At 45.0% G+C, this 23,385-nt stretch overlaps 1 protein-coding gene across 1 annotated transcript in view; it reads left to right on the top strand.

The window, feature by feature from the left end:
- Positions 1-1,800: 1,800 nt before the first annotated feature.
- OPHN1 (oligophrenin 1) overlaps positions 1,801-23,385 on the top strand; it is a 146,780-nt gene continuing 125,195 nt past the window's right edge. The window contains exon 1 of the mRNA XM_074277490.1: positions 1,801-2,281. Within this exon, the coding sequence (XP_074133591.1) occupies positions 2,128-2,281 (154 nt within the window). The 5' untranslated portion in view covers positions 1,801-2,127. The remainder of the gene's footprint in view (positions 2,282-23,385) is intronic.

The following is a 23,385-nucleotide window of genomic DNA, read 5'->3' as shown; positions in this document are numbered from 1 at the left end:
TTTGGGGGGTATTCTCAGTAATTAGCACAGTGCCTGGCACATAGTAGGTGTTTAATACTTGCTTGTTGACTGATTTGTTGATTTACTGATCATTGACTACATTGGGGTTGGATCAGATGGCATGTGATAGCTGTAAACTTGTCAAACAAATTAGAGGCTAGAGAAAAAAAAAAATCAGGTGAGCTAGATTACAGTGCCAGGTTTGCTATTGACTCACTGCATGTGAACCTCAGTTTCCCCATGTATTATGTCATCCATAATCTCCAAAGCCTTAGCCGTCCTTGAATTATGGGGGTACTGCTTATGCCCCCCTCTTCCATTCTTTTTTTTTTTTTTCCCCCTGAGGCTCGGGTTAAGTGACTTGCCCAGGGTCACACAGCTAGGAAGTGTCTGAGACCAGATTTGAACTCGGGTCCTCCTGAATTCAAGGCTGGTGCTCTATCCACTGCGCCACCGAGCTGCCTCTCCCCTCTTCCATTCTTATGAGTTTATATGGTGTTTATATATGTGAGAGAGACTGTATTATCATTCCCACTTTAGAGAAGGGAATAATCATTTCTATATGGTGTCAGATAGAATCTGGTCCATATAATAGCTTGCCTGAGGAAAATGGGGCGACTGTAAGTGGTTTTTTTTTGGTTGTTGTTGTTTGTTTTTTTAAAAGGCAAATATGCCATTCGCTGAAATTCTGGGGTAATGCAGCTTTGCAGACGGAGGGTAAGGAGCAACAAGGACTTTCTAAGGCGGCTCTTTTCATCGTGTCACAATAACCCATGGCCTTCCTAGCAAGGCTCCACTTCTTGTTTCGGGGAACTGAGGCACAGCGGGAACTTGAGTCAGATCCAAGGGCCGGGAGGGGTCGGAGCTCTTTTCGTCCAGTCAGTAGGGTTTACCCACGCCACGGTGCCCGAGGCGAACCCAAGGCCGCGAGGAACACGGGTGGGAGGGGAGAATACAAAGAAGGCAAAGCGAAGGAAAGGGAGCAACAAGCGGCCCAATAGTAAGTAGCCTTTCCCGGCAGTGGACCGGGTGCGGGATTCGGAGGCAGGGAAAGCGGATTCAAATTCTGTCAGCTCCTCCGTCCCGCTTTAACTGCTCACTTCCCCTCGCGCGGTCCTGGGTTAATTAAGCGTAGATCTCCGAGCTTCCGAAAAGGGAAATGGCCTCGCCGCAGGTCGGGGCGGGACACCTGCCCCCGCGGACCGCCGCGCTCCGCGGGGACGGGAGAGAAGGGATGCTCCCTCCCAAAGGGCTGGCGTTCTTTGTCTGGGAAACGGGAAGACTACAACTCCCAGACCGCCTCGCTTTCCAGATGGAGCCCGAGGACTCCTAGGGCTCCCCGGTTTCCGCAGGGAAGCGCCGGGCCCCCGCTGCTATTGTATGGGCTTTCTCAGCGGGTCCGGCTCTCTCCCCCTCTCTCTCCTCGGCCCCTCCCGCGCGCCCCTGGAAGGCTGGGCTTCCACCCGCGCAGCGTTAACCCTTAGCGTGCCAGCAGCCGGGGAGCCGCGTCGGGAGCCGGGGGATCCTCCGGGGAAGGACGGAAAGGCCGGCGCCGGCTCTCGGGGAGAGACGGGGAGCGGAGCGGGACGTCGCTGGCTATAAGAACGGGAGCGCGGCGGCCGAGGAAGGCGGGCCCGGGCCGGCCAGGGTCACTCTCCAAGGAGCCTCCGGAGCCGGAGCGGACGGTCTGGCCGCTAATCCCGGGGAGGGGCGGGCGGCGCTCAGGCCCCGCCCCCGCCTCGCCCCGCCCCTCGGCCCGGCCCGGCCGAAGTGGCACGTTCGCGATTGTCCAGGAAGGAGCCGGGGCGGGCTCGGGAGGCCACTTCAGCCGCGGCCGCCGCTGCCCTCGGGTGTCTCGTGCGCGGGGCGGCCCAGGCGAAGCCGGGGGCGGGGGCGGGGGCGGCCCGAGAGCATGCGGAGTGCCGGGCCGGGACAGCCGTAGCTCGCCGCTTCAGGGAGGGAGGCGTCCGCGGTCCGGGCAGCCCGCGACTCCGGCCCTCGTCCCGCCCGAGCCCGTCGGCCAGTGCGGTGCCGGGCGCCCCGGCGGCTGATGCGCCCTGTCTGGGCTCGCTCGCTCTCGTCCTGTTCGCGGTGTGTGCGGCCCCGCTCCGCGCCCCGACCCGCACGATGGGGCACCCCCCGCTCGAGTTCAGCGACTGCTACCTGGACAGCCCCGATTTCCGCGAGAGGCTCAAGTGCTACGAGCAGGAGCTGGAGCGGACCAACAGATTCATCAAAGATGTGATCAAAGACGGCAACTCCCTGATCGGCGCTATGAGAAGTAAGTGACCGGTGCCCCGGCCCCCTGCGCTCGCACACCTGTCGGGGGAGCTGCCGGCTGGCGGGGGGAGGGGGCTTCACCTGGCGCTTTCAGCGCTGGCCCGAACTCCGCTTCTCTCCCCCCCCCCCCCCCCCCCCGCGTCCCCTTCGGGAGTGCCGGCCTTATAAGGGCAGTTCTCCGTCGTGTGCCACGGGACCCCCCTCCTGGCAGACGTCTCGCTCCTCCGCCATTCTCGGGGAAGTGGGGCCTGTGGCCGGTGACAGCCACCTGAACAGATACGGGGTCCCAAAGAAGGAGGGCACAGAGCCCCGGGGTCTGCAGAGTGCTTGGCTTCCCCTTCGATCAGATAGACCCCTGCTATTGTCACGGTTGTTTCCCTTCCAGCTCGGGGACCGGGCAGAGACCGGCGGGGGCGGGGGCGGGCGGAAATATGCGGACTGGGATCTTCACAAAGTATCTTTTGCCCCGGCCGCATTGGTCTGGAGCGTGCTGCAGTCGCGGGCAGCTTTAGCCCAAGTAGGGCCACATGAGTTTTCACCTACCGGCTCCTCGAGAAGGGCCGAGTGCTGGAACAAAAGATCCTGCCGTTGGATGGGGGAAGATAGCGAAGGAAGGAAGATGGGGCTGGAGAGATGGGGGAGATGGGGGCGGGGGGGGGGGGGCAGTCCCTGAAGGAACCTCACTCTGCCGGCCTTCCTGGATGGTCCCAGCTGACTCAGAGGCTTGGAACCGCTGTGTTATGAGTGTGTGTGTGAGTGTGTGTGTGTGTGTGTGTGTGTGTGTGTGTGTGTGTGTGTGTGTGTGTGTGTGTGTGTGTGTGTGTGTTTGGGGGGGGGGGGTTGAGAGGGGTTGTATTTCTGCCTGCTGACGGGAGGCCAGAACCCGAGTAAGAATAATAAACAGCCCCACCATCGGTTCAGGCAGACCCACCCTTTCTGCCAAAGCATATACCCTGGAGAAAGGAGGGCTAAAATTGGGTGGAGCAATCCTTAACTTTCTTGGCTTGGAAGTGGATTATGAAATTGAAAACCACTGACAAATCGAAATGCTTCGAACTGTTTTTTCCTCCTCTTTTCCAGTGAATTGACTTTTCAAGTGTGGGCCCAGTGTGGATGTCTGAGGGCAGGTGCAGTGGGTATATTTGACATCGGTGATCACAGGCACTTGCTGTCGGGAACCGAGACTGCCTGCAGGCAGCTGATATTCCACTTGCGTGTAGCCCCTTTCTCTGCGTGACCCTGGGCAAGTCACTTCCCCATTTTGGGCATCAGTTTCCCCATCTGTAAAATGTGAGTTGGACTGGATGGTTTGAAATCGGAAGATTTGGGAGAAGAAATAATGGAGCTGTTGAGAACATTGCAGCCACATTGCTTATTCTTTTGATTTTATTTCTTATTCTTTTGATTTATTTGAGCTTTAGTGACCTTTCTCCCAGGAGCTACATTGTATCTTGACTTACTGCTTGTTCGGCATCCTTTGGGCTCAGGCAGTCCAAATGACTTCCAAGTCCGTTGGTTGTGGCATTTTCTGGGTGCTGGGCGACTTGGTCTCCGTGCCCTCCTGGACTCCTGGGACAGGCTCTTGGGTGTGTCGATGCACAATTCGGTTCACCAGTGGTTAAAAAAGGCATATCGTGCCAGATGAGCTGGAAAGGAAGGCAGTGGTGTGGGGGGGAAGTATGTTTGCTGTAATTGTTTACTTATTAAATTAGGTGGTGGCTTTATGTAATACCTGCAGTCTCTGGACCCAGAAAGAGACAGGTTATGGTTTTCATCAGATTAGAAAACCCATAAAAATTGCCTTCTGAGAGACAGCCACTGATTAGGATTATAAGAATGCACACCACTTTGAGGGAGAGGAAGAGGATTCAGATCAACACAGAGTCAAACAGGGCCTTGCAGTCTTATGGTCTGACTCCCTGTAAAATGCTTGAATCTAGTCCATAATGCTTTTTAATAAAAAACAAAAAACATTCATCCTCTGCTTGAACTCCCCTAGTGACAGAGAACTCACTACTTGCAAGGCGATGTATTTCCTTTTTGAGGCCTTTTCATTGTTAGAAACTTTTGAAGTCAGAGTAAAACCCCCCTTTTTTTGACATTCTAGCTATACCCTCTCAGCCTCTCTCCCTCCCCCTTCCTCCTTCCTTTCCTTCCTCTCTCTCTCTGTCCTTCCTTCCCTCACCACTTCTTTCCTGAAACTTGCCAGATCATGTAACCCCAAAAGCTATAGATGTGGTTAGAAGAGGCCTAAGAAAAGAATGTGGTCAGATGGGCTAATTTGCTAAAGCCCCGTGTCCTCTCTGGAGTTGGGATGCTGAAAATAGTGAAGGTAGGAAATGTATTCCAACCTTGAAAGCATTCTTTTTCTCCCGTCAGCTGGAATGGATGTTAAACACCTGCTGTAGCTAGAAGCTAAAGAAAGATGCTTGTCCTGTCCACAGCACAGAGCTGTTTGTCTTCCTCCTTTGCCCTTCCTTAAAAATCTCCAAGTCAGGCAGCTTTAATAGAGTGATGCTGATAGTAATCTATCTTCATCTTTTAATGATATCTTTTGGTGTGATAGCACCTTCAGTTTTGGATATGTCCCTTCCTACTTCCTGAATATAGTTTTGGAAAATTAAATGTATTTTTTCTATTAGCAAACATTTTATCTCCTTCCTCCATCTCCAGAAAAGAGAAAAATAAAATCCTTCTAATAAATGAGCATAGTTAAGCAAGACAAATAATGTGTCTCATTTTCTCTATTAATCTACCACTTCTCTGTCAGGTGGTAGACAGTCTTCTTCCACTGGTCCTCTGGAATCATGGTTAATCAATCATTGCTTTGATCCAAGTTAAGTCTTTCCAAATTTTTCAACCTCTTATTACAAAAACATTTTTTTTGAGAGAGAGAGAGAGAGAGAGAGAGAGAGAGAGAGAGAGAGAGAGAGAGAGAGAGAGAGAGAGAGAGAGAGAGAGAGAAGAGAAGAGAGAGATTGAGACACAGAGAGAGAGAGAGATAGAGAGACAGAGAGACAGGAGAGAAGGGAAGGGAAGGGAAGGGAAGGGAAGAGAAGAGAAGAGAAGAGAAGAGAAGAGAAGAGAAGAGAAGAGAAGAGAAGAAGGGGTGGGGGGAGAAAGAGAAAAGAGAAGAGTAGATGAGAGAAATATAGAGTGAAAGTTATTTCAACCATTCAACCAAGACCTCCATCACTTCTGACAAATTGGCAGTCTCCACAGGCTTCCCCCCCTTCTCAAAAGAAGGAACAAGGTAAATTTTCTCCCCTCTTCTTGAAATCTAAGCTTCGTTATTAGAGGGATATATATTAAAACATTACATATTATGTAATAAGAAAATATTATATATAGGAGTTTTTTGGTTTGTTCTTCCCATTTATGTTATTGTCATTGTATTGATCATTTTTTGGTTCTGCATCAGTTCATGTTAATTTTCCCATGCTTCTTGGAATACTCTATATTGTCTGGCTTATACTACATAACAATATTCTATTATGCTCATGGACCACAATTTTAGTATTTCCTGACCCACAGACATTTTGCCTTGTTCATGGCTCTTTGCTAGCTTAAAGAAGGCACAAAACACATTTTCTTCTTTGATTTCCTTGAAGTACATTATGGCATTTTTTTGGCCTTGAGTCAGTGAAGTTATTTTGGACCTCTTCAAGAACAAACCAACCAACTATGAAATTAATGATAGCCAGCAGGGGTGTGTGTGTGTGTGTGTGTGTGTGTGTGTGTGTGTGTGTGTATGTGTGTGTGTGTGTGTATTATAGTACCTGCTCTGCATTCTGCTAAACACTTTGCAAATATCTTATTTGACCAATCCTGGGAGGCAGGTGCTATTATTATTATTCCTGTTTTACAGATGAGGAAACTAAGGCAGTCGAAGGAAAGTGACTTGCCAGGGTCACACAGCTAGTAAGTCTGATGGGGGAAGGGCAGATTTTGAGATTTTAAGATCACACAGCTAGTAAGTGAAAGAGTCAGGATTTGAACCCTGGACATGGAATTAGCCAGTTTTTTCTACTCTTCCCCTTCAAGAGGTTGAGTTCAATTCAGCAAAAAAAAAAATTATTTAGTTTCTATCACGGGCAAGATACAGTGTTACTTGTTGGGGAGTAGAAAGATAAAACTAAAAGTTTCTACCCTCAAAGATTTGCATATTTTACTGGATGGCAAATAGTCCATGTTGTATAAGAGAAGGCAGCAAAATCTGGTGGCAGGCATCTTATTCTTGGAGGTTTCTTTCCTTCCCTCCACACCCCACTCACTCACAGAACTATCTTTTCAATTAGTTTTTCAATTGTGTCCATGAGTCCACTTTGGCATTTGGGTTCTGGCACTGCAAATCAGAATCACTAAATCAGCTACGGAGCTGGAATGGCCAAGTGTTCCGAGGAGCCAAGAGGAATTGGCACATGATATTGGCCGGACCAAGCAGCCGTCTTTCTTTCACTCCAGAACCTTGGGGAAACTTTATTTCTACCACTTCTGTGACGGGAGGTATCTAGACTAGCAGCTTCTCATTTCTTCTTATCCCCCATATCCAATAAATGGCTGCCTCCTGCTCATCCTACCTTCCCCACATGCTCCCTTTTCTCTTCTGATAGTATGTGACTTGTAGATGAAGTTTCATTCCCAGTTCAAGTCTAGGCCTTTCCATGGTAATCTGCTCTCTGAGAGAGGCAGCCTAGGAGGCGGTTCATGGGCTGTATGTTGTTGGTCAAGTTGTTTCTTCCCTGGGCCTTAGTCTTCAAATCTGAATGAAAAGGTTGGAATATATGATCTCTAAAGCCCCTCCCGGCTCTGACATTCTGTGTTCTAAGGCCCCTCTAAGCTCTGTCATCCCATGTTCTAAGGACCTTCTCAGTTCTGACATTCTGGGATCTAAGACTCTCCCAGTTCTGACATCCCATGTTCTAAGGCCCCTGCCCAGCACTGACATTGTGTTCTAAGGCCCCTCCCAGCTGTGACACTCCCTGTTCCAAGGATCCTCTAAGAGATCAAATGAGATATTTATGAAGCACTTAGCATAGTGCCTGGCATATGCCAGGTACCATATAAATGGCAGTTATTATGATGATAACACTTCCTTACAGGTTTCTGTTTGGTGCATCTGACTCAGAGTCACACAAACCGGATGTATCCGAGGTGGGATTTGAACCCAGGTCTTAACTGATTTTTTATCCCTCAGAGGGACTAATGAGATGGTTAAAAAATCCCTCCACTGAGAGGTTGGAGAAGACTGCATTCTGGATCTCTGTGTATCTCTCTGTCTGTGGTCCCTCTGTCTCTCTGTCCCTTTGTTCCATGTCTCTTGGTCCCTCTGTTTCATTCTCTGTCCCTCTGTCTGTACCTCTGTTCTTCTGTCTCTCTCACTTTCTGTCAGCCCTTCTGTCTCTGTTCCTCCCTCCCATCCCTTGCTAAATTCTCCATCTTTCTTGTTGGGTTGTGAATACTTGCCTGATGTGCAGCGTGAAGGCTTGTTCCCACACAGCATTTTGTTCCTTACAAGGAAGCAGCCACAATTCTGTTGCCTTGGAATTATACCCTTTAAAATCCTGGGAAGCTGAGTTCTACTTTTGGTTCTGCAGTCATTTCTCTTCACTTGAGCCTCAGTTTCCCTACCTGTAAAGAGGGCATTGCATTCCCTGTTCTGCCCACTTTACCCAGGAGGGCTGTAGAGATACATAAAGTAGAGTGAAGACTCATAGCCTCAGAAGAAGCTGTGATCTCATTGTGAGGTTTTCCTCTCTGCACGCAGGTGACACTCCTCATACCACTTGGCAGACAGTATCAGAATTGCTGTCATGAAAAAGAGTGTCCTCCAGCTGCCAGTCTGCTGAGGGGGGCGTCTCCACATGTTGCTAGCCTGTGTTTCCGTTGCCCCAGACAGACATCCACCATCAAATCTGTCCAATTATTCCTTCCACATTGTAGGGGTTAAGAGCATGTGATCTAGAAAATCCCTGTAAAATTATTTGACTCTCCCTTATTGTAAATTATTATGAAATTTGGGCAGCTGTTATACAGTTATTATACTGTATATATTATTATAATATATATATATTATATATAGATACACAATATATTGTAGCTGTTACACAATGTTACCCATATATTTTAGGTAGTTCTGAGTTTGTCAAGTTTTTCTTTGTCATCTGCTGGCCTTCATGTGTGAGACTTTTATAAAACTGTTCCTAAATTCCCATTTAATGTCTTATGCCAACCTGCAATATATGGGGAAAGTCACGACGTGGAAGGAATAACTATCTTTTCTTATTACCTGCTAGGCCTTGCCCACTTGGGACCCAGCCATTGAAAACCCAGCTTTACCCTGGTGAAGCCTCAGAAGGGGGTGGCAATCATAGCTTACAGATAGGGGAGGAACGTCTTGAACATTTCTTGTGAAAACAGTGGCCACTTTCTTCTCAATAATGCGGTGATTCAAGGAGATTCCAATAAACTTGGAATGGAAAATATCATCCACATCCAGAGAGAGAATTATGGAGACTGAATATGGATCAAAGCATAGGATTTTCACTTTTTGTTTGCTTTCTTTTTCAGGTTTTTTCCCTTTTGGTCCGATTTTTCTTTTTCTTTTGGTGATCAATACATGTTATTAATTTATTGATGAAGCACTTTTTTAGTCCAATAGTTCTTACCTTTTTTCAGTATTATTTTATTTTTCTAAACACATGCAAAGATAGTTTTCAACATTCATCTTTGCAAAACTTTGTGTTCCAAATTTTTCTCCCTTCCTCCTCCATCTCTCCTTCCCAGGACAGTAAACAATCTGATATAGGTTAAACAAGGGCTAAACAGGGGGTTAACAGAGGTTAAACAGGGGGTTAAACAATTCTTCTAAACATTTCTATATTTTTCACTCTGCACAAGAAAAGTCAGATCAAAAGGAAAAAAAAAAACACGAGAAAGAAAAAAAAAAAACCCAAGCAAATAAAGAACAAAAAAGGTGAAAATGTTCTTCTTTGATCCGCACTCCGTCTCTGTATATCTCTCTCTGGATGTGGATGGCATTTTCCATCTATTGGGATTGCCCTGAATCACCTCATTGTTGAAAAGAGCCAAGTCCATAAGAGTTGATCATCACATAATCTTGTTGTTACTGTGTACAATGTTCTCTTCCTTCTGCTCACTTCACTCAGCATGCTCTGATTTTGCTTACGCAAGATGACAAATATGGAAATATGTTTAAACTAATTGCACAAATTTAACCTCTATTAGATTACTTGCTGTCTTGGGGAGGGGGGAGATAAGAGAGGGAAGGACAAAAATTTGGCACACAAAGTCTTACAAAAATGAATGTTGAAAACTATTTTTACAAGTATTTAGAAAAAGAAATACTATTGAAAATTAAAAAAAAAGTAAATGGAGATGGTTAACCTGGAAAAGGGAAGATGGGGATCAGGATTGGGGGAAGGATATGATATCCATGTTCATGTTTCTTTTTAAATTAAATTTTATTTTTAAACAAGAAAAAGAAAAAAGAAAATAGTGCTCACCAATGCAGAGTATTTGGTGTCCATTGGAGACTTGAGCCTTAATTGTACTACATGTAATTTAACTTATCCTGATATAAATCCAAAGCATCATGGGTCTAAAACTGGAAGGGACTTCAGAGACCATCAAATTCAGCTATCTCATTGTGTAGAGTAGGAAACTGAGGCTCATGAAAAGGAAAGGAGTTGCCTGGAATCACATAATACCAGACATCTAGAGTATTCCAATTGAGTCATATTACAGAGGAGGAAACTGAGGTCCAAGAAAGTGGCATCTCCCTGCCAGAGCACAATGAAAGGACCTTCTGATGCCTACTCCTTATGTGACATGGGCATGTTAAAAATCATTTATCCCTTCTGAGACTCAATCTTAACTGAGACTGGCCTCTGAGGTCCTTTCTAGCCTTTAAAATCCTACAATTTTGTTTTCCTATGAATGATATGGGGCAGCTAGGTGGTCAGGCCTGGAGTCAGGAAGACCCAAGTTAAAATCTGGCCTCAGACACATATTAACTGTGTGACCCTGGTCAGTCACTTTCACCTTGTTTGCCTCAGTTTCCTCAACTGTCAAATAAGCTGAAGAAGGAAATGGCCAACTACTCCAGTATTTTTGCCAAGAAAACCTCAAATGGGGTCAAGGAGAGTCAGACATGACTGAACAATAACAGCAACAATACACTTATATATATTCCATCGATGAGCATCATTTGGCTACATGGGTAGCACCCAAAGTTAGCCTGGCCATTGGCGTGATAGGCCTGGCATTCCTGCAGTATCCAACTGTGAATCCTACCTCTCCCAAATCCTTCGATCCTGGCTTGCAGTGGCAGCCTGAACTTGCAGATGATCCAGACTGGTTGTCATTGTTTCCAGCTTTCAAAACTCTTGGTGATGTTCTCTTGGGACCTACCCAGCTGAAATATCAAAGGGTGACTCCTGGATTCAGCTTCCCTCTCCCTCCTCCAAGTTGTTGACGTCACCAGCCAGCTTCTCCTTGAGCTGTGGGAAAGGGGCGGGGTCCCCAGAAACTCACTGGAGCATAGACTCAAGCCAGACAGATGTTTTTCTTTATTTTCCTTTGCCCCGAGGCCCTGATAGGACCAATTATGCAAACTACTACAAACTACTGGTTGCCCTACGGGCAGTCTAGGGCACCTTGGTTTGAATTCTGGTATACTGATTCACTTTGGTTCTCTTATCCTATGCACCCATACATCTGGATCTTTCCAATCTTTTTTCTGATCACCTTAATAAGTGAGGAATATGCCATGGCCTTCAGGGGATTCTTGAAGTCCATCTTGAAGAAGGCAATTTTCCCAGAGGGCTCTGGGAAAGGTCAGGATTGGCTGTGGTAAATCGCATGCATTACTCATGGAGCATTTCTCCTCATGTGATGGGCATGTTACAATCTGGACACTGACATGTTCCTTAGCTAGTCCTTCCATTGCTCAGATCGGGGAGAGTTTACTGAAGGCAAACTTCTCGGGATCTGCTGATAGAATATAAGCTATTGAGGGTGGAAACTGTGCAGATTAGACCATTAATAAATGCTTTTTAACAAGGCCCTAAATAAATAGATTGAATTGGTAGGCTTTTCACTGCCTTTTGGATACTTTTTGCCATCCCTAGCCTTTATCTTCCTCCAAGCTTCTACCTGTAAGGCAAGGCTTATGAGATCTGAGATTCAGATCTAAGATAATAATAACCTTAGAGGGCACTGAGTCCACCCCTTTTGTTTTCCAAGTGGCCAGATAAGGAAGTTGAGGCCCAGAGACCTTAATTGATTTGCTTAGGGTTACATAGCTCAGAAGTGGCAGAGATGGGATATGCGTCCAGGTCTCCCTGCCTCTATGGCCGGGGCTCTGGCCACCACCACGCTGCCTCCCTTAGCTTATCCAGGTAGCCCTTCATTGTGCTCACACTGCTCACAAGTACTCGGAATTGGATGCTGTTGGGCCCAGTCTGCACCAACATTCTGTAGATACGTGTTAGCTCTAGACACATCAGGGTCATGGTGTCCACTCCACAAGTACTCGAAATTGGATGATGTTGGGCCCAGTCTGTACCAATATTCTGTAGATACATGTTAGCTCTAGTTTTTTTTTTTTTCCCCTGAGGCTGGGGTTAAGTGACTTGCCCAGGGTCACACAGCTAGGAAGTGTTAAGTGTCAGAGATCAGATTTGAACTCAGGTCCTCCTGAATTCAGGGCTGGTGCTCTATCCACTGCGCCACCTAGCTGCCCCCACGTGTTAGCTCTAGACATATCAGGGTCGTGGTGTTTGCCTTTCTAGTGCTCATGACTTCCCTCAGGAACTTCAGGCTCACCCAGGCAGTAAGCCCAGTCCTCTTCCCTTCCCCAGGTGCTAAGCTGCTGGTAAGTGGACTATCAAGGTCCAGCTTACAAACGTCCAGTTTGTAATTAGGAGCACAACGCCCCCACAATCTAGAAGATCTGTGTAAGATTTCTTGGCCCTCCCTTTGTAGCAGAGAATTAGTTTTAATTATGGTATTAAAAGATAAAATATGTTTATGTTATACAAGACCATATGTATAGTTTGTGTGTTTTTGGTTTTCTAAAGTTTTTCTGTCATCTGCTGGCCTTTGCGTGTTGTCTGTGTCTACTGTGACCCCCCTCCCTCGAATTCCCATTTAATTTATTAATTAAAAGCTGAAACCATAATGGGGAAAGTTGCGATGGGGAAGGCATAACTGTAATTCCTCAAATGGCTAGAATACAGAGGTAATACTAGGCCCCATTGTCTGCAGGCCATTCTCCATACTGATTCCATACTGTAGGTGACTACTATGAGTATAATTATAAAAGATTCTGGGACAGTTGGTGGGGCAGGCTTTGGGACCTGGAGCCAGAGAACTGTGACCCCAGCTTTGGGGAGCGCTGCTTCCTGCGCTTCTCTGGCCAAGGTTTTTGTCATCTTGTGGAATTCTGGTACTGTTTTTAATGTCTCCTAGACTTTGTGGCCTTGATATATAGCATCCTTTGGCTCCCCCTGCCCCCAATCTGCCTTTCATCCTCCCCAGGCCTTCAGCACATGATAGGATCTTCAATGATTACACTTCCCATGAGATATAAAAATGTCCTCTGTAATGGCACAAAGTAACAGAATAACTCTGGTGTAGCCAGGAAGCATGAGTGGGCATGCGGTGGAAATTGGGGGGAGGTTTGCTAACTGGCTCCCGACAGTGCCCAAATTTAAGGCGCCGTGAATGGGACTTGCTGTGGGGAAGAGGCTAAGCAAATTCCCGTCAAATGAAATATTAGTAAAATCCTTAGCATAGTGACTGGCACATAACAGGTGCTTAATAAATGCTTATTCCCCTCACCCCATACTTATACTCCCCTCTTTTTTGGATGTACTACTCACCATCCCTCATTCATTCTATCCTACCTTTTTTCTTTGCCTTTGTTTGAATGCCACACTCTTGGCCAAAATGCTTTGCTGTCCTATCTTTACCCATTGAAACAAACCAATAAATCAGCACCATTTATTCAGTAAGTGATTACTATGTGCTGGGTCCTGTGCTTAATGTCACAGATACAACTAAACGGCCTCTGCAGAGACAATGTATACCTATACAGGTACGTGCAGGATATGTTCAGAGCAGAAGAAAGTTGACTGTCTAACAGCTGAGGGAAGCGAGTGAGGCTGTCTGCAGAAGGTCCTTTTTGAGATGAGTTAAGGAAAGCTGGGACTTGGGGTCTAAGAGCATTCCAGGTGTTAGGGGGAGGGCACGGTCAGTGCAGAGCCAAGAAGGGGGAAGTTAGAGTAGATGAGGGACAGTGAGGTGACTAGTGGGACTGAACCATGGAGTGTGTGGAGGCAGGGGGCACAGTGACATGTAAGAAGACTGAACAGATAGGAAGGCTGTGAAGAACTTCAAATGCCAAACAGAGGAGTCTATTTTATCCTGAAGGTAACATGAGGCCAAGCTCTCCTTGATGTCCCTTTCCCAAGCCAGAAATGCTTTCCTTTCCTTCTGCTTCCCATTGAACCTTGGTTTCTAGCTGTCACACACACACACACACACACACACACACACACACACACACACACACACACATACACACACACATATATATTGTGTTATTATGGCTATCTGGCATGTGCCGCACTGCAGAAGAAGCCCCATTAGGGCGGCGCCCAGGTCTGCTTTCACGTGGGCCTCTGTCGGTGTCGAGCTTGGTGGTCTAAATCGAGTAGGTGTTTAGTTTGTGCTCATTGATGCAAAGATGGCCTGCCACTCCTTCCTGACCATTTCCAACCCGCTGGTTTAGAAGCTGCTTTGGATTGGCCCACCTACTAAGAGAGGTCACCTAATCAGACCCCGAAGTAAGAAGGCCCATTCATCATCTTTTTGGCTTCTTTTCAGTGGCTTGGTTTTGTTTATTATGCCTAGCCCAAAGCTCCTATTTCATCTGCCATCTGCTTCTAGAATTTGCTCTTCTACAGGGTTTTCAAGCTGCCTGGAAAATACTTTTTTGGACCAGTCTTTCCTTAGCTCCTCCCCTCTTCATCCCTCCACACACCCCTACTCTTCCAGCTTTGGGGTGCTCGTCTTCAAGAGAAGGGTGACAATAGACCTTGTGTGAAGGCTTGCTCACTGAATACTGGGAGAAATCTGGACTGGGAGGGACTGTGACTAATTGGGATACGAACAGTGGAAACAGAGAGGTTGTAAGAGTCGGTGGGCAAGAGAAGTTAGACTGAGATGAGAGCACTCTTGACTCTCAGCTAGTTCAACAAGGAATTTGGGGGGTTGCCTAGATCCCAGAAGCAGCATTAAACATGCCCTGAAATCACCTCCTTAAGATTGTTGGTGATAGTTATGTTCACCCCCTCCTTTTTTTTTTAAGATTGATAAAAAGGTTTATTATGGGGTTTGGAAGTAAAATTAAAGTCTAATTAGTAAAAGGTGAAGGTAGAGATAAAAGGGCACTGGAAATAGGATTCCAGTGGACATAGATCCTTGGCAGCCAGTCGTAAGGCTGCCATGTTAGGAACCTCTTTAAAGAGACAGCTCCAGCTTGGCTCTTTTATAATGAGAGATTTAGCCAAAGGGGTCTGTGGGTGGTGTCCCAAGTTAGCTCAGATCAGGGTGGGGGTTGTGAGAGCCCAGATCTCCTATTGGAATTTAAAGGGGGTTCACCCCCTCCTTAGACCGTGTAGCAGCATTGTGGGAATGTGCAAGTAGATGATGATATCATCAAGAGAGGGCATCTACTTCCCCTGGTTTGATGATGCCATGATGAGTATTCCCCATCATAGCACGTGGGCAGAGGGTCTTTTTAAATTAATTTAATTTTAATTAATTTTTTAATTAAAGTTTTCTTAATTTTCAAAAAATATGCATGGATAATTTTCAACATTAACCCTTGCAAAACTGTGTGTACCAATCTTCCCTCCTTCCCCCCCCCCCCACCTCCCCTGGAGAGTAAGTAATCAAATATATGTTAAATCCAATATATGCATACATATTTATACAATTATCTTGCTGCACAAGAAAAATCTAATCAAAAAGGAAAAAATGAGAAAGAAAATAAAATGCAAGCAAACAACAACAACTCGGTTCCTACAGCCTCTCTCTGGGTGCAGATGGCTCTCTTCATCACAAGACCATTGGAACTGGCCTGAATGATCTCACTGTTGAGAAAAGCCTCGTTCATAAGAATTGATCATTGTATAATCTTGTTGTTGCCTTGGCCTCCTCTTGTTTGGGATAAGGCCTCTTCCATCTTCCTTGTGAAGGAAAGAGATGGGTGGGTAGAAGATAAGGCTACTTCCTCCTCCTCCACTTCCATCTAATCTACCATTACTGAGCTCCAAGAACCAGCGTCATGTCCTCCCCCAAAATTCGACAACCTGGCCCACTGTGGTAGACCTGACACCATAGTGGTATCTTGGTTCCTCATCCCTTAGATCTGTGTCTCTGCTGGAAATAACAAGAGCTGCTATTGTGGGGAGCCAGAGAGAGGAAGTGGGCAGAGCCCCAGTCTGTGGCTACTGTGGAGAGGAAGCTCCCTACGCTCTGTTGTTAGCCTTGAATCATTAAGAAAGAAGATTCCTGAGTTTGGGAAGTAGATGCTTTGTTAGCTGATTTTAGCAGCTGGTAGCTTTGAAGAATAAGTTTGAATCTTTAACACTGTCTGATCGGGGACTGTTCCTTTTGGCTCTTTTTAGCTACACCTTGGACAGCCTTCATTTCTTCTTTCATCAATATCTTGAAGGATGACAACATGTAAAGGTCATCCCAGTGGAAAGCAATCTATAAATAGGAATTGTCTTTCTCCTCATGGTCATCACTATGACTCTGTTCTTCTCTGTTGAATCTCATTGCCAGAAGGGGCCTTATAGACCATTAAATCCAACCCTCTTCTCTTCCCAAAGAGACCACTGAGGCTGAGGGAGAAGAGTTGCCCAGGGTCACATGGCTGGTAAGGAGCAGAGCCAGCCCTGGAACGACCGCCTTCTGCTTCCAGACGCCGGGCTCTTTTCTCTGCTGCCTACACTGTGGCCAGATTGTCTGGGCATTTCTCTCTGAGGATGACAGTGTTTCATTCTCCCTTTGAAATGGCTTGGTTGACACAAATGGAGTGACTTGGTGGGAGGTAAGCTTTCTTTCCATGCTTCCTTCTTGCTTTCTGGGCTCAGCTGCTTGGCTGCTATAATCTAATTGCCGTGCAGCTGGGGCTCTTCCCGGATGGACAGAGAATGGTGATATGTCTCGCCACCGAGACACCTGCCCCTTTTGTCCCATGCCTCACACTTCCTCCTCAGCTGGGTGGTTTGGGATCAGTCCTCTGCCAGGCCATCGGCCTGGGCATTTATCACACACAGTTGTCGGTCTCATTGTCAATATTGGGAGAGAATCAAAGGCCCCCTAAATGGCTTCTCTTTTTTCCAAAAACAAAATCCTGCAGTATAAGACTTGAGAATGTGGCAGCCCCAAAGTCTTGAAATGGAGCCTTTGCCTACTAGTTTGGAAACTTGGAGTCTCGTCCCAAGCAAGAGGTTTTCATTAAGGGCTTCCCAGAGGCAGGAGGGCCACGTTGTAGCTTCCAGCTCTCTCTGGAGCCATGCTGTCGTGGAAAAGCCTTTCCCTGGGAGTGGAAAAATATGTATTATGCATGTGGCAATTGACAGCTGGAGCCTAATCCTGGATTGACACCCATTCAGCATTCATTACTAGGTGGGGCTAAAAACCACTGGTCTCCTCGCTAAGCTGCCGCTTGGAAATCTGACTATGGCACTGGACTGGACCTGTGATTATACTCAGAGAAGCAGCTCTGAGGAAGAAAATCGCCTCTGGCCATGCACACCAGCACCAGCTCTGGAGGCCAGAGCCTTAAGAGAGAGGCCAAAGACACCAAGGGCTTGAGCTTTATCCACTATGCCGGGCTGTTTCTTCAAATTCATTCGGTGAAGGAGAAATGGCAATCACTGCTTGTAGAAACCAATTCCAGAGACAGCTGGGTGATGCCGTAGTGGATAGCACACTGGCTCTGGAGTCAGGAGGCCCTGAGTTCCAATCCAGCTTCAGACACTTAACACTACCTAGCTATGTGACCTTGGGCAAGTCACTTAACCCCAGCTGCCTTGCTAAACACCACGACCACTATCATAACATATTCCCCTATGATCACTGAATTTTATAGGGTTCTAGCTCTAGAGTTGGAAGAATCCTCAGAGGCCATAGAGTCCTTTACCTCACAGAAGTAGAAACAGAGGCTCCCAGGGAAGTGATTTTCCCAAAGTAACCCAAGTCTCTTCCTCAGACTCCAAACCCATCATTGTTTCCAATCTACACTCTTGCCCCCTTTGAGCGATGATTTGTGTACCAATAGCTACAGCTACCAGAGCAATTACTGTAGAATTCTGGGAAGTTACCTTAGCAGTCACTTCAGAGCCATTGTAGCAGCTCCACCACTCTTTCTTTTCTATCGCTGAATCCCTAATTTACCTTTGTCTTCTGCCTCATCTGCCCTAAATTCCAGTGGCTTCAATAGCTGTGCTTCCTGCGCTGTCTTGTGCTCCAGGTATCCAAATTGGACTTGGAACCCCAAATTATGACTTGGAACCCTGTTTCCCTAAAAGTAAAATGTTATACTGGGGTAGCATCTCCATTTTGAACAGGTGTAAGATGTTGGCCCAAATCTAATTTCTTTCAAACTTTTTTCCACTTTTCACAGTTCTCAGAAACAGTGTTTAAAAGGTCACTAATAATTTAGGAAAATAGACCTTTGTGTATTATCCTAAGAACCTAACTGCCATTGATAGTGTTTATGTTTTGGCCTAACTTGTCAGCACATGCTATGCCTGCTTCTCTGGCTTTATTTCCTGTTATTCTATCTTCAATGTCTGTATTTTGAAAATGTTTCAGTAAATCCACAACCTCATCGATGTGGACTCTACCTCTCCTGGTACAGATCTCAGGATGCCATTCCTTTCCAGGCTGTGATCGAATCATTGCCCTTTTTTTCTTGCAAATCTCCCATAAAATCTCAAGGATATCAATGGCTGATTTTTGCTTAAAACAGAAGTTCTTCTTTTTAAAAATAGGATTTTATTTTTCCTCAATTAAATATAAAACACTTTTAAGCATTCATTTTTTATGAAATTTTGAGTTCTGGATTTTTCTCCCTCATTTCCTCCCATCTCCTCTAGAAGTCCCTCTTTAAAATGACCAAGTGGGCATCCATCTTTTCTTTGAAGACCTCTAGTAAGAGGGAAGTCACTTGTGGCAGCCCCTTCCATATGGGATAGTTCTGAATATTAGGAATGATCAACTCAATGTGCTGGGTTTTTGAATATACAATGGATACCCATATAGCACTGGATTATGTGCACCTGTTAATCCTTACTCTCGCCATGGGATTGGTCCTCCTTCTTTTCCAGTCACAAATGTCTTGGATGTGTCTTATACCACTTCTTATGTACAGTTTGGCCCTCATGAGAATGTTAAGTGAATATTGTGCATAGTCTCAGGTATTCAAATGTGCATTATTGAGATTTGGTTTATGTGAAATGTAGTCACCAGTTCTAGCCTGATGGGAAATATGGAAATTGATGGAAAAATAAACTTGAATAATGTGATAATTTCACGGGATCCATGATTTGCCCTCATCGGGACTAGCCATATCAGCCATCCTTGGCAATATTCTCCAGTCTGTTAATACCCATCATGCACTTCTCCATTTCCCTTTGGTTCACCTGAAATTAGAATTCTTCTGAGATCCTGATGATCTCTGACTCTCAGCCATATGGCAAACCTGAGAGAATACAGGTGTTAAAAATATGAGCTTTGGTGGCTGGGAGCCGTTCTAGATCAATGAGACCTTTGGTTCCATTTCCCAACGCTATCCAAATGAGTCTTTTCCTTCTCCTCTGGCATTTTTTTTTCATCTGTAGTACTTGTCCAAAAGATGAATCCTTATTGATCTGGTTCAGATACTGTCTCCTCTATGAAGCCTTCCTTGATAATCAAGAAAACTCCTCAGACTCATCTATGGTTGATTGAAAGCAGGCAGAGAATATTGGTCCACACTATATAACAGGGCTTCTTAATTTTTTTTTTTCCATTTCCTTTCAGCCTGAGAAATTTTTACATGACACTGGGTATATAAAACAATATACAGATCAAACATTTACTGACAATAAATCATAAAGAAATTTATTTTAAAGCAATTCTTTTGTATACAGATTTTTTTTTACCATTTATTAAAGATAAAAATAAATTTGCATACTAATGAGATGATGTGCTTATTTATTTTTATAAAGAAATCTTTTTTTTTTTTTTTTTTTTTTTTTTGCTGCGGCAATTGGGGTTAAGAGACTTGCCCAGGGTCACCCTGCCAGGAAGTGTAAGGTGTCAGATTTGAACTGAGACTCAGGGCTGGTGCTCTATCCACTGCACTGACTAGCTGCTCCCAAAATTAAATCTTTGCATAATATTTCATACCTTTTATTGTTGTTAAATTTTTCATGACCCCCAATGGGGTTGCAACCCACAGTTTAAGAAGTTCCTAATCATTATACTAAAATGGATTTTCTCCCATCTCGCATTTTAATACCCTTGTCTTCCTTCATTTACCATATCCTCCATGAAGCCTTCTGGAACCCCCCCTGATGCTAGAAGTAAGCTCTCTCTCTTTGAATCTCTCATGTCACACCATTTGAATCCGGTGTGCTTATTATGATAAGTTTCTAAGTCTAACATAGAAAGAGCAGCAAGTTTTAAATGCTTCCACTGTTATTCCTCTGTTTTTGTTGTTGAGTCATTTAAGTTGTGGCTAACACTTTGTGACCTCATTTGGGGTTTCTGTGGCAAAGATAATGGAGTAATTTGCCATGTCCCTCTAGCTCATTTTACAGATGAGGAAACTAAGGCAAATAAGTGACTTGCCAGGATCACACAGCTAGTAGTTTCTGAAACCAAGTTTGAACTCATCAAGATAAGTCATAGTGACTCAGATCTGGCACTCTTCCCACTATGGTAACACCTTAATTGCCTCTTATCTCTCTTGTCTTGGTACAGTGGGATGAGCACTAACTTTGGAATCGAAAGACATGTTCAAATACTGCCTTAGGTGATACCTAGGTGGTCTTGGGACAGTCCCTTAACCTCAGTTTCCTCATAAGTAAGAGGTTTAACTAGATAGCCTCTGAGGCACTTTCCAGCTCTAGGTTTACAGTCTCATAACTTGTCAAATCCCATAATTGTTATAGAAAGGAAGGAAAAATATTTATTAAGTCCCCACTAGGTGCCAGACCCTGTATTAGGCACTTTAAAAATATTATTTCATTTGATTCTCTCAAGAACCTTAGGAGATAGGTACTATCATAATCTCTATTTTACAGTAAAATCCTATATTTTACAGTTGAAGAAACTGAGTCAGAGGTGATGTGACTTGCCCAAAGTCATGCAGTTAAGGTCTGAATCCATATTTCAATTCAGGTCAAGATGTTTGTGTACATTTCTCCCCTCTCCCCTTCCACACATGTGCAATGGTTTATGAGACTCACATGAAATCTACCCATGAACCTTTTGGGGCCTGAGATTCCAGGTTAAGAAGCCCTGGTCTAGTCCAGCCTCTTCCTTTTCCAAATGGAGAACTGAGGCCCAGAGAGATTTAATGATGCTGCAGCAGTGCCATTTTGACCCTCTGATCCAAATCTAGTGTTTTCTCTTTATAGCACTTAAGTGAACTACTTCCATGTTTTCTATGTTCCAAATAGCCAAATTTTGAACAGTTACCCCTCTATTACTGAACATAGTGCTTGACACCTAGTAAGTGCTCCTTCATTCATTCTCTTGTTCCTTCAGAATTTTTTCCTGGTTTCTTGTTTTCTGCCCTCCTAATGCCAGTCCTTGTAAGCCAAAGTCTGTAAGCCAAAGGTCGGTACGATCTTCCTCACCCTTGGATTGTTAATTCAAGAAACACTTCGATTGACCCTTGCAATGAGTCTGCCCTCCTGTGCTTTATTTTGATTTTTTCCTGCTTTGTCACTTAGCCTTGCCCTGCTCTGCCCTATTTCATCACTTAGCATCTTCAAAATGGCCCATTTTATGTGGTTTGGAGGACCATGTAGGGCACTCTGAGTTCACTCATAAGTAGAGGTTGACCATTGTGATCTCCAGAGCTAATTGCTTTATTTGCCTCCCACTCCTATATCTTAAAGCACGTGATCTTCCATGGCAGTAGGTCGATGATGGGGGTTTTCCTAAATAAAATCCAGTCTATAAGCTTTCCATTGCGGAAGATGGTTTAATTAATCTGGTCGAGCAAGTTGAGCAGGCCTAATTGGATTATTTGAGGTTGGCATGGCCTACTGGGCAAGGAGACACTTGCTTGGCAAGCTTTCTTTTTAAGCAGAATTCTTTTGGTACCTGGGCCATTTTAGCAGGGTGAGAAGCCTGTAGGGTAAGCTTAGCATGGGGAATGTTATAGATCAGAGAGCCTTAGACTTAGAGCTGGAAGAGAACTCAGAGGCCATCTAGTCCAGTCCAATCCAGCAAACATTTCTTAAGTGCCTACTGTGTGTCAAGCATTGTGCTGAGCATTTGACAAAAAAGGAAACTGAGGCCCCAGGGAAGTCTCTTGTTTAAGGTCTAGATTTAGAGCTAGAAGGGACCTTAGGGACCATTTAGTCCATCCTTCTCACTTCATAGTGAGAGAGGCAGCTAAGTGGCTCTCAAGTGGATAAGGTATCAGGCCTGGAATCAGAAGAACTCATCTTGCTGAGTTCAAATGTGACTTCAGATTCTTACTAGCTGAGTGACTCTGGGCAAGTCACTTCATCCTGGGTGTCTCAATTTCCTCGTATGTAAAATGAACTGAAAAAGGAAATGACAAACTTCAAGGAGTCACAATGATTGAAAATGACCGAATAACAACAAATCATTTTATAGCAGAGGGAAATTAGTCCAGGGAAGAGAAGGGACTTGTATACAAGGTTATACAAGAACTAAATATGAGAGGTAGGATTCGAACCCACAGTGTGTTCTTTCCACGCTACCATGCTGTCCCCAGAAAAGTTACCATTGGATGAAGGCCAAGATGCAGGCTGACCTGAAGATGTGAGGGATAGCTGCCATGTTGGATGTTCCGAGACAGCTTTGTAAAGCTGGATTGAAACTAATAAACATTTATTAAGTAACTACTCTGTGTGAGGTCCTGATCTAGGCTCTGAGGATTCAGAAACAATGTAGTCTCTCAAGGAGCTTACATTGTATTTGGGGTTAGGATGCACAACATGTTTGCAAATAATAGTATGGATTTAATAGCATGAAAAGCTGTTTGAATTTAAAAATCAACTTCATCAGTATAAGATGTGGCCATTTAGCAGTTCCTCTGAAATTACATTGTATTTGGGGTTAGGATGCACAACATGTTTGCAAATAATAGTATGGATTTAATAGCATGAAAAGCTGTTTGAATTTAAAAATCAACTTCATCAGTATAAGATGTGGCCATTTAGCAGTTCCTCTGAAATTACATTGTATTTGGGGTTAGGATGCACAACATGTTTGCAAATAATAGTATGGATTTAATAGCATGAAAAGCTGTTTGAATTTAAAAATCAACTTCATCAGTACAAGATGTGGCCATTTAGCAGTTCCTCTGAAATTACATTGTATTTGGGGTTAGGATGCACAACATGTTTGCAAATAATAGTATGGATTTAATAGCATGAAAAGCTGTTTGAATTTAAAAATCAACTTCATCAGTACAAGATGTGGCCATTTAGCAGTTCCTCTGAAAAAGATCCTGGGAAAAGGGGGAGAATGGGAGAGGAGAGTGGAGGAAGAGGGGCACAGAGTCACTGGAGTGGCAGGCTGCATTGCTAGAGGGGCGTGGAGTCAGAGAGGTGCCCCGGGTATTTGGGTTCACGTTTGGGGGTTAGGTTAGCAACAGTTTAGGCCGTGTCTAAAGGTTAATGGAGGTGATGGGGGCACTATGATACAAACTATATGTATGATACTACATACTAGCTATTATTACCTGGGATGTAAGCTGCCTGAAAGCAGGGATTGTTTCCTTTGTATCTTTGTATGCTTTGCACC

The sequence above is a fragment of the Sminthopsis crassicaudata genome, chromosome X, assembly GCF_048593235.1.
Source record: "Sminthopsis crassicaudata isolate SCR6 chromosome X, ASM4859323v1, whole genome shotgun sequence".
Classification (NCBI taxonomy): Eukaryota; Metazoa; Chordata; class Mammalia; order Dasyuromorphia; family Dasyuridae; genus Sminthopsis; species Sminthopsis crassicaudata.
Note: the sequence above shows the minus strand (reverse complement) of the source record. Positions and strands in the feature narration are given on the sequence as shown.